The 12187-nt window shown below is 40.5% G+C and overlaps 1 protein-coding gene across 1 annotated transcript in view; it reads right to left on the minus strand.

Moving 5' to 3' along the window:
* Positions 1 to 248: 248 nt before the first annotated feature.
* The window catches only part of WDR86 (WD repeat domain 86), a 30294-nt gene continuing 18355 nt past the window's right edge, over positions 249 to 12187 (minus strand). The window contains exons 5-6 of the mRNA XM_026678905.2: positions 3374 to 3477; positions 249 to 1049 (exon numbers count right to left, since the gene is read on the minus strand). Coding sequence (XP_026534690.2) covers positions 831 to 1049; positions 3374 to 3477 — 323 coding nt within the window. The 3' untranslated portion in view covers positions 249 to 830. The remainder of the gene's footprint in view (positions 1050 to 3373; positions 3478 to 12187) is intronic.

Here is a 12187-nt window from a genome sequence, read left to right on the forward strand (position 1 = left end):
TGTTAGGGAAAGTATGGTACACGGTTGTGATGTTTTTAAATTATTGGTGAACACACACACGACAGAATGGAATTGTTTTCTCAAGTATAAAACACACTAAGCTAGATTCCAAGTTGGCCTTAAGCATGTGTAAAAATGGCACCGATGCCTATTCCCATGTAAAGCAGCTATTCTTTTCTTGTGTGTTTCTCAATGTATCTTTAGATGTTCCCTCCATCCAATTTGATACGTTCTGCAAACCTGTTTCTTAAAAATCTCTTTCTCTGCCCCTTCCAATAGCATTGGTTGTTTGGAATTCAGTTCCCAAACCCTGGACCACACAATATATAAGCAATGTCTGGGCACCAACCTACGATTCACCCATCAAGAAGCAGCACTTTAGTTCAACAAACTAGCAATGTTGGCCTCCTTCGTAACACTGGGGATGTATTAGATTCAAGAACGTTAGCAAGTATTGTTCTAGCTCGTTTTTCCTTTGAAATTTATGCCATATCTGGGAGGCTCATGCACTAGTCTTTAAACTCTAGTTTGTTATATTCTAGTCTGTCATTTTCTAGTCTGTCATACTCTAGCCCAGGGGTCTCCAACCGTGGCAACTTTAAGCTTTGCTGGCTGGGGAATTCTGGGAGTTGAAGTCCTCCAGGCTTAAAGTTGCCACGGTTGGAGACCCCTGGGCTAGCCTGTTTCTTCATGTGAAACACAACCCCCAGATAGGTGCTTGGCAGTGCCAGCTGGGCACTAAGCAAAATGAGGTTTGGTAAGGTTGAGCTCCAGTTGCTGATCGTGAGTTTTCCTGGCTTGCTATTCATGCTGCTCATCTCCTCCAGTTTTCACTCAAGTTCCATCGTTTCCCGTGGCCCTCCATTTTCCTGATGGAGCACACATCCCACTTTGTTGTTGAAAAGGCGAGGTAGGCTCCCCTTATGGAAATGTCTACCCTGGATAGACCGTTCCTTCAAACGACACTTGCTCCGCTTACAAATCTGCCGGATGTCCCAGATCCTCAGCGTGCCATCATGGGAAGCTGTGTACAATAATTCATTGTGAATCTGGAACAACAGGGGCATACTTAGACTGTTTAGCATTGACAGTCACAACACGAGACGGAAGCAAAGACAGAGACTTCTTGCTTTCAAAGCAGAGGGGATTGTGTGGAGACAGGGTTCGATCCAGTTTCAATCAATACGTACAACCCAAGAAAAATCTAAAGTCATCCAACGCCTCATGTACAAGGAGGAACTAACATTAGAAAAGTATGGGCGATTGTACTTCCTTAGCACTTTTTTTTAAACTGTAGGAGTTATTTAATGAAATAAAGTAAAAAAAAAAGCTAGGGAAGAATTTATAAATAGTACTGTGGGGTCCTTGGTGCTCTCTGAGCTTGATGGTTTTCTTGCAGATATTTTATTACCCAACTAGGCAACATCATCATTGCTGATAGAGGGGTTTGCTCTGTTTATATATAGAATAGAATGGAATGGAATGGAATGGAATGGAATAGAATTGAAATAGAAATGGAATAGGAATAGGAATAGGAATAGGAATAGGAATAGGAATAGGAATAGGAATAAGAATAGAATGGAATGGAATGGAATGGAATGGAATGGAATGGAATAGAATAGAATAGAATAGAATAGAATAGAATAGAATAGAATAGAATAGAATAGAATAGAATAGGAATAGGAGTAGAATAGAATATTGAATAGAATAGAATATTGAATAGAATAGAATAGAATAGAATAGAATAGAACAGAACAGAACAGAACAGAACAGAATAGAATAGAATAGAATAGAATAGAATAGAATAGAATAGAATAGGAATAGGAATAGGAATAGTAGTAGAATAGAATAGAATAGAATAGAATAGAATAGAATAGGAATAGTAGTAGAATAGAATAGAATAGAATAGAATAGAATAGAATAGAATAGAATAGAATAGAATAGAATAGGAATAGAATAGGAATAGGAATAGGAGTAGAATAGAATATTGAATAGAATAGAATATTGAATAGAATAGAATAGAATAGAATAGAATAGAATAGAATAGAACAGAACAGAACAGAACAGAACAGAACAGAATAGAATAGAATAGAATAGAATAGAATAGAATAGGAATAGGAATAGGAATAGTAGTAGAATAGAATAGAATAGAATAGAATAGAATAGAATAGAATAGAATAGGAATAGTAGTAGAATAGAATAGAATAGAATAGAATGGAATAGAATAGAATAGAATAGAATAGAATAGAATAGAATAGAATAACAGAGTTGGAAGGGACCCTGGAGGTTTTCTAGTCCAGGTGTCAGCAACCCACGGCTCTGGAGCTGCATGCGGTTCTTTGGGCCCTCTGCTGTGGCTCCCTGTTGGGTGATCCCACCACTGGCTGGCCCCACCCCTCGCCCTCCCCTCCCAGTCACTCCTCGCCTCGCCTGAGAAGCTAAAACTCAAAAAACAGTAATGAGAGGGAGGGAGGGAGACCCATTTCCTACAGAAAACACCAGGAGCCACAAAACCTGGGTAGGCATGGGGTGTGTGTCTGTGTGTCATGTGACTGAGTGGGAGTGACATTGAGTTGGGGTTTTCAGGCTCCCAGTGTTTTCTTTTCTGTGGGACATGGGTCCAAATGGCTCTTTGAGTGTTTAAGGTTGCAGATCCCTATCTAGTCTAGGGATCTAGACTATCTAGTATCTAGTCTAAACCCCTGCTTAGGCAGGAGACCCTATAGCATTTCAGACAAATGGTTATCCACTGTCTTGTTAAAAACTTCCAATGTTGCAGCATCCACAACTTCTGGAGGCAAGTTGTTCCACTGGTTAATTTTTCTCACTGTCAGGAAATTAGTCCTAAGTTGCTTCTCTCCTTGCTTAATTTCCATCCGTCGCTTCTTGTCTTGCCCTCAGGTGCTTTGGAAGATAGCTTGACTTCCTCTCCCTGAGATATTGGAACACTGCTATCATGTCACCCCGGTCCTTCTCATCAGACTAGACATACCCAATTCCAGCAACCATTCTTTATATGTTTTAGCTTCCATCCCCTAATCACCTTTCTTGCTCTTCTCCTTTCTGTATAGATAATTTCCTCCATCAGTGAGCAAAACTCTCTTCCTTCTCACACTGATGATGTTACCTAGCTTGGTAATGAAATGTCTGCAAGAAAAACACCAAGCTCCGAGGGCACCAAGGGCTCCACAGTTCAACCCTAAGCTACAAATATTTTCTTCTCTTGATACATTTTTGTAATAAACATTATGGATGAAAGGGCAATCTTTATGAGTATCTAAAATGAAATGGCCTTATGAATATTTCGGACCGAAGTTATATCAACTGATTCACCCATAGTAAAATCAGAGGATTTGAAAAGTTGACAGCTTACCTGGATGCAGTTAATAACCAACTTATGACCCCGAAACACTCTTTGCAGAATGCCAGTCTTTGTATTAAAAGCCCGAGCACAAGTATCACCACTTCCAGTAAACACTGATGAGAAAAAAATAAGGATTCAGATTATCTTACACTATGCATTTCTTAGAAAATGTGTGTCCCATTACATTATAGTCCCAAAGGATCAGAGAACAGCTATGGTGGTGCAATGGTTAAAATGAAGTATTGCAGGCTAATTCTGCTGACTGCAAGAAGTTTGAATCTCACCAGGCTCAAGGTTGATTCAGCCTTCCAACCTTCTGAGGTGGGTAAAATGAGGACCCAGATTGTTGGGGGCAAGAGGCTGACTCTGTAAACCACTTAGAAAGGGCTTGAAAGCACTATGAAGTGGTACAAGTGCTATTGCTATTGTTATTGCTATCAGCCTACTACATAAAATGGAAAATAAATAAGGGAAACAATATAAATATAATCTATAGCTCTATCAAAGATCAAAATTAGGGACAAAGCAAAATAAGAAGCAAATGAGCTGGTAGAACAAAAGTAGAGAACAAAATTGATGAAATATTAAGTCTTTTGGATTACCTAAACTCAAATCTATATTGTGAATAGGGTAAAATATAACTTCCTACAAATAGGAGAATATATACAGTTCTTTAGCTGTTGAAATAATCCTTCCACAAGGGACACATTTTGTAGGTATCAATGAAATTCATGTGAAGGGAATTCCAAATCCATTTTGGGGGAATGAGTCCTGTGTTCATTTTAGTTAATTTTCATCCTTTATAAAGCTTTAACTTGGCTGACAATATTTTTATTCTAGGAAGTTGTAGTACTACCTCAGCTTACAACTGTGATTGAGCCTGTAATTTTAGTCATAAGATGTGACAGTTGTAAAGTAGGTGACCAAATGAATGTGCCTGATTTTACCACCTTTTTGTAGTAGTCATTAAGCAAACCGGGAGGGGACCGATGTCCCACTTAGAATACAGGTCACAACAAGTAGCTTTTTCAGGGTCCATCATAACTTGAATGGTTGCTAAGCAACTGCTTCTAGGCCAAGGACTACCTGTATTGGAAATGTACTTGTTTTTTTCAGACAACCATGCCTAGTTACCGTACACTGACTCATAATACTGTACTACGAATTGAAACTATAATCAAGGAAATTGCCATTAATTGTAAGTACAGTAATCCAACGTGATATACAAAACTAATTAACCGTATGCTGGAATTAGTATTTAAAGTGACTTTTTATTTTATTGCTAACATGAAAAGCCCAATAATGATGGTGTTAAATGTCTAATTAAATTCATTATATAGAAACACTTTAATAAGAACAAAACAGGAATTAGTACTTTTTGCCACAGACAACAATGGAATTTCCTTTACATCAACACAGTGATGGATTGGGGCAGAGCAGGTGTGAGATTCTACCAGTTCGCACCTATTTTCTAGAACCGGTTGTTAACATTCAAGCAGTTTGGGGAACCGGTTGTTAGAAAAAAATACTGGCCTAATCCTGTAAGGAAGGCAGGAAGGAAACATTCTGGGGTTGCTTACAGAAACTGCCTCTCCGTTAACCCTTATTACATTTTTGGCAGGACTAGACTTCCTGTCTCTGGAACTTCTCTGGAGTTTTTTCCCCTCCTTTGCTGGTACTTTGCTTGTGTGGAGTGACCATTCAAAGTTACAATGGCACTGAAAAAAGTGACTTATGACCATTTTTCACACTTACGACTGTTGCAGCATCCCCACAGTCATGAGAGGGCAGGCGAGGAGATGCATGCCTCGATGTGAGTGATATTGAGTTGGCCACGCCCAACCAATAACATGACCACCAAGCCACGTCCACCAGTCACATGACCACCAAGCGACACCCACCAACTAAGCCATGCCCACAGAATTGGTTGTTGAACCCCACCCCTGATTATACTGAATAATGTTGAGTTCTACCAACCTAAGAGAGAGGAAAAACTGTATTGGTGGATGGTCACATTATCATCCCCCACATAAAGTCTTGAGCTAAAAATGTTCTGTTACAGATACATAAACAAAATGTTGGAGACACTGAGAAGTTTAAATTATGACATTGGATAGAGAAAGATGATATTCACCCTAAGTATTAATGCTGAGTTTTCTCTTGCTCTGTAGCTTCACTAAATTTAACCTCTATTACCCATCAGCCCTCATTCTTATTCTGTGGGGAAACAAATGGCACATCTAGTTGCTGAAGTGGAGTGATTAAAGAGTTGAACTAGGGAGACCTGAGGTCAGATCCTCAATTAACCATGATCTGCTTTCTTGGTGGAGTGACCATTCAAAGTTACAATGGCACTGAAAAAATGACTTATGACCATTTTTCACACTTACGACTGTTGCAGTATCCCCACAGTCATGAAAGGCCAGGCAAGGAGATGCGTGCCTCAATGTGAGTGATATTGAGTTGGCCACGCCCAGCCAATAACATGACCACCAAGCCATGTCCATCCAGTCACATGACCACCAAGCCATGCCCACCACCTAAGCCACACCCACAGAACCGGTTGTTAAAATTTTTGAATCCCACCCCTGGGGCACAGCAAATTGGGATTTTAACTTCAAGGTTAGGTTTAGGGTTAGGGTTCTGTTGCATTTAACTTATTAATAACAAACCAAAACATTCATTCAGGGAAGTTAATTTAACTGAATATCTATTTGGAACATCAAGTTATTGCAATCAATTGCAATCTATTAAGAACATCAAGCTACTATTGAAATGTTTTACTAATAGAAACTCATTAGCAATATCGGGTAGACTATTTTTCCAGATGAATCTTGCAGTTTAATTTTTGCTATTCATTGATGAGGAATTAACAATTAAAGGACTTTTTAATAGTAAACCCGAAATCTCTGTCAGGTATTCATGCCCTGCGCTACTCAAGATTTCATTTCTTAACATTAAGGTGCCCAAATATCTCTTCCAGCCTCCGAAATAATATGGGCAGGCAAATTGTCAGCCTTACCAGTTAGGCTTGACAGGAAACACAACTAGCTGAGCAACTACTACTTTATTGTAAGGCTACACTGGCAGAATCTTGCAAGAATGAAAATATAAATCTCCCACTTTCTTCTTTAAAGCCTGAGAAGCTGAGAACAATTCTTTCAGAAACTCATTCTCTGCCATCATGCAGCTGTGGGCTGTGCCATCTGATCGTTCCTTAAGTAGCACTTATTTCTTTATTCCTTCTCTCAATGTCTTTCTTGCAATTAAGAGTTATAACTTAAGAAACACGTTGTAGAATAAATACAAAATATATAAATAAAGATGGCATCTATTTGGTTATTTCCCTGTTCTATCACTTAAAGATCATTTACGGATCCTTAGCATGATCACGTGTATCATAATGAATCATATTCACCAATTAAGGCTGGTATTTCCTGATTACAAAGTTAGTAGTTTTAAACAATAGGACAATTTCCAACCAAATGTCTTCCAAAAGGGGTATTTTTGCATGGAATGTGAAAGTCCCCCCCCCCCAATTCCATCTAAAAGATATCCTACTCAGAGATGGTATTCAGCAGGTTCTGACCAGATCTGAAGAACCGGTAGTGGAAGTCTTGAGTAGTTCAGAGAACTGGCAAGTACTGGCCCCGCCTCCATCTATTCTCCGCCTCCCATTGAGTCCCAGCTAATCAGCTGGGTCTTCTTTTGTTGCCCTATGCAGGAGAACGGAGCTGGAAAGCAGGTTAGTGGGTTGGGGAAGGCATGGAGATTTTGCAGTATCCTTTCCCTGCCACGCCCACCAAGCCATGCCCACAGAACCGGTAGTAAAAAAAATTTGAATCCCACCACTGATCATCCTACATTTTTGTCACCCTGTCGAGTCCTTCCTAGATGTTGTTTAATAATATTTAAAGGTATTGTAACAAAATCTAAGCTGTTCCGAGTAAAACTGCCTTTTGCAATTAACTGATGGTAATTTTGTGAATGCCAATGGCGTTCAAGTGGCGCTCAGAATGTCTTGGGATTGTAACGTGCCTATTAGGACTGGTATTGTTTTTGCTTTCTTTGGAAACTTCTTATACTTGTATTTGCAGATCTCTCTATTTTGGGATTTTCTCCAGTTTCTTCCAGAGGTGGGTATTCAGCAGATTCTGACCAGTTCTGGAGAACCGGTAGTGGAAATTTTGAGTAGTTCGTAGAACCAGCAAATACCACCTTCTGACTGGCCCCGCCCCCATCTCTTCTCTGCCTCCCATTGAGTCCCAGCTGATTGGCTGGGTCTTCTTTGGTTGCCCAGCACAGAAGAACGGAGCTGGAAAGCAGGTTAGTGGGGTGGGGAGGGAATGGGGATTTTGCAGTATCCTTCCCCTGCCACCTCACCAAGCCACCAGGCTCACAGAATGGGTAGTAAAAAAATTTGAACCCCATCACTGATCCTACTACTGAAAATTACTCCAGGTTCCTTTGTGAAATCCAACAGAGCAGCTGTTACCCTTAAAAGCCAGGCATCCCGAAAGCCAAAAAAAAAAAAAAAAACAATTTAAAAACGTACAACATTGGAAACAAATTTTTATGCCTACCACATTGTTCCAACACTGATATCAATAAACCTTGAATTTATTTCCATCATCCAATCTGGGTGGGGTAACTGAGTCATCCTTTCTCAATGCCTTCAAAGCCATTTATAGACTGTTGTAATGAAGCCACTCAAAAGTTTGGCCCATGCTTTATTCCTTTCACTAAGTAGACGGTTAAAGATTTCTTTTTAAGATGCACTTCATCATCAGCATGCAGGGAGTTGTTGACTTACAACCCTCCATTTAATGACTATTTGAAGTCACAGGGACACTGCAAAAAGTGACTTGCAACTGGTCCTTGTACTTAAGACTGTCACATCACCCCCATGACCAAAATTAGGATGAATTTATGATGCTTACAGCGATCCAGGGATCATGTAATTTTCCCAGCTGGCTTCCAGCAGATAAGGTTCAATATGGGAAGCCGGCTTCACTTAACGACTGCATGATTCATAACAACAACAGTGATTTGTTTAACAACCATGGCAAAAAGGAGTTGTAAAATCAGCTGGGGCTTGCTTAGCAAATTCTGGTTCCAATTGTGGTTGTAACTTAATCAAGGATTACCTTAAGCATACGTATGCATATATGCCTGTGGAGGTAAAACCTTATTGGAAGCCCCTAAAGTTAATTATATAAAATTGGGTAGTTGTTCAAATGCTTTAAATCAGTGGTTGTCAACCGATGGGTCACAACCCACTCGTGGTCCACAAGAAAATTTTGGTGATCCGCAGAGAAATGTCACCCCCAGCATACACACCCAAAGCAATTAATCCAGGCTGCACAGGAACACAAGTCTGCACCACTCACATGGCCTGTGGGAACCTTCCCCACCCACTCACTCCTTACCTGGCAAACTTTCCTGCTAAGTTGCTATTTTTCCTTTTTTTCCCCCCACGACCATCAACTGTTCTGCTGTGCCGGGAGATTTAGATTAGCTAAAAAGCAGGAAACCATTGGATTTCTTGCTTTCTAGCTAATTTTTAAATCTTTGGCTCTGCTTTTAAGCTGAGCCGAACCTCCCTTAGGGCTGAAAGTTCTATTTTTCAGTGCAGATTCAGGTAGCTGATGGCAGAAACACAGATCTCTAAGTGAATCTGTGATTCTGTGAGCAACTCAATCTGCCTGCCTGTTTTGCCTGATTTTGGGTAAAAGTTGCTTTCTTTTTTATAAAAAAACTCAATATTTACATACATGGTGTGTTGTGAGTTAATTTTTTGAGTTTGCTTGCAAGCAAATTTTATGTGACAGACTCAGGTAGCTGATGGCAGAAAGATACCCTGTTTCTCCAACAATATGGCCTCCCCCAATAGGAAGTCCCAGCATGTTTTATAGGCATGAAATGAAATTAAGCCCCTCCCCCCAAATTAAGGCCTATATTAAAACATGCAAAATGGGGGGGAATGGTGGGGGGGCTTGCCGTTAGGAAGTACTTTTGTTGCACACCCGGATATGGTGCTGCCTGCATTGACCCCGATATGAAGTGCCCCACCAATGCCGAGGCCAACATCCAAGCCATCGCTGTCCGCCCGCCTGAAGATGCAAGGGGTGGGAATTAAGTCACCCCCGAAAAGATGGCCTAGCCATTTTTTCGGGGCTCAAAAAAAAATAAGACCCGGCCTTATTATATGAGAAACACGGTAGATCTCTAAGTGAATCTGTGATTCTTTGAGCAACTCAATCTGCCTGCCTGCTTTGCCTGATTTTGGGTAAAAGTTGCTGTTTTTTATAAAAAATTCAATATTTATATAAATATTTATAATATTTACATACAAGCCATGCCCAGCCGGTCTCATGCCACCAAGCCACACCCACAAATTAGGCCACACCCACAGAATCAGAACCAGACATTCAAGTCCCACCCTTGCCTCTGTGTGTGTGTGTGTGAGAGAGAGAGAGAGAGAGAGAGAGAGAGGTTAGGTCAGATCTATCTCTTTCTCTCTCTCCCACCAACGTCAGCAAGCCACCATCAGTCAAAATTCTTATTAGTGGTCCCCGGGATTTAAAATTATGAGTTTGGTGGTCCCTGAGGTCCAAAAGATTGGTGACCCCTGATTTAAATCAATGAAATAAACACTGGGACTCTAAGTTTGATTTTAGAGTAGATAAAAAAAATCAAAAATTTGAAGTGGATCGAAGGAGATCCAAATTGCAAGCTTTTGAATTCTTACAATTTGACAGGAATCGAATCCTTGTCCTTTTTTAGCCCTAGTTCAACATCATATTGAATCTGGTTAACAAGAGATTGGTGTGTTGTGAGAACCCTAAATAAGGTAGTTGTCCATCAAGTGAACTTGATCCCCCAAATGATCCCATATTCTATAGAATTAAACCACAGTTTTCTGAACGGGGAGATTTCTAGATAGGTGGGCTTTCAGAATTTCCCAGCCAGCAGAAGCACCACACATCTTAAAATTGGCTAAGGGTGAAAAAATGCTGGGTCTGACTGACTTGACTTAGGAATGTGGTGAAAACACAAAATCTAGCCAATTGTTTCTCTCAGGGGAATCAAAAAGAGCTACGCAGAAACTGCAGTTGAAAAAAAAACCTGGCCAATGACAAAGAATTGAGATGGGTAGCAATGTTTTGGCAGGCATTTCCCTGGAGAAGATGGGTAGGTATTTGATATTCCCCAAATGACAAATTTTTGATCATGTTAGTTAATTAACAGAATTAACCGATTTGGAAAGGACCTTGGTGGTCTTCTAGTCCAACTCCCTGTCCTAAACAGCGGTCCCCCAACCGTTCTGGTTTTGTGGACTGGTTGCGGTGGCGGCGGCACCGGAGACGGGATGGTTCCAGAAGGAACATGCACAAGTGCAAATGGAGTTTCACGTGATTCCCTCATTTCCCTGCTGTTTGCACGGCCCATTTTCCAATAGGCTCCGACAGATACTGGGCCACAGCCCAGGGGTTGGAGGTCCCTGCCCTCACTATTTTAGACAAATAGCAATAGCATTTAGACTTATATACCACTTTATAGTGCTTTACAGCCCAGTTTTACAGAGTCAGCCTATTTCCCCCAACAATCTGGGTCCTCATTTTACCGACCTTGGAAGGATGGAAGGCTGAGTCAACTTTGAGTCTGGTGGGATTCGAACTGCCAAATTGCAGGCAGCCGATAGTCAGCAAAAGTGGCCTGCAGTATGACACTCTAACCACTGCGCCACCAAGGCCCTATTATTGTCGAATCTCTTCTTAATGGTGGAAATGCTAATTGCTGAAATGCACTGTGCAAATTATTTAGAGGCAGGAACTGGGTATATCTAGTCTAACAAAGAGAAGGACTAGAGATATCATGATAGCAGTCTTCCAATATTTCAGGGGCTGGCCCAAAGAAGAGGCGGTTGACCTGTTTTCCAAAGCACCTAAAGGCAGGACAAGAAGTAATGGATGGAAACTAAATCTCAAATTAAGGAGAAATTTCCTGACAGTGAGAAGAATTAATCAGTGGAATGGCTTGCCTTGCATTGTGGGTCTTCCAGAGTTGGAGAATTTAAGAAGAGATTGGATAGTCATTTGTCTGAAATGGTATAGGGTCACCTACATGACTAGGGAGGGTTGGACTAGAAGGCCTTAAAGTTCCCTTCCAAATCTGTTATTTTGTATTCTGTATTCTATTCTGTATAAAAAATAGGAAGACAGAGGTAAGAGGTCAGGTGAAAGCCATCATCATGAGTAAGCTTCATGCAATTTACTCATGAGAATGATCTCTATCACCCCACTTAAAAGCTCTATTTACAGATGTTTGCAGATGACATCTAACTCTGCCTTATACTTCTGTCTGTGTAATTAAAAGGGGCAATTAAAATAAGCCAGAGATTTGAAAATTTAGTAGAACAGGGGTGCCCAGCCTTGGCAGGGGTGTCCAACCTTTAAGATTTGGTAAATTCTGCATACATTGGCTAGGCAATTCTGAGAGTGGGAGTCCACAAGTCTTAAAGTTGCCAAGGTTGGACACCCCCTTCAGTAGAGTGTTTACTATACGGTTGTCAAACTTTTTCTTGATATTTTCAATTGCATCCGCTGATCACAAAGAGAATGCAAAATAGACCAAATATCAGTTAGGTTAAATGGACTATATATATAGTGTTGCTACATATCCACAATACAAATGGGTTGCTAGTGTCAACACAGCCTGAAAGGATATGAAATTGCTTATACAAAAAAGACATACAAAATATTTTTAAAATCCTTTTCCTCTTCTCACTGACAAAGCAAGAAATCAGACCAGCTTTGCCAA

Source organism: Notechis scutatus, chromosome Z (assembly GCF_049901735.1).
Source record: "Notechis scutatus isolate UNSWTSFEM ecotype Mainland chromosome Z, rNotScu1.2, whole genome shotgun sequence".
NCBI classification, from domain to species: Eukaryota; Metazoa; Chordata; class Lepidosauria; order Squamata; family Elapidae; genus Notechis; species Notechis scutatus.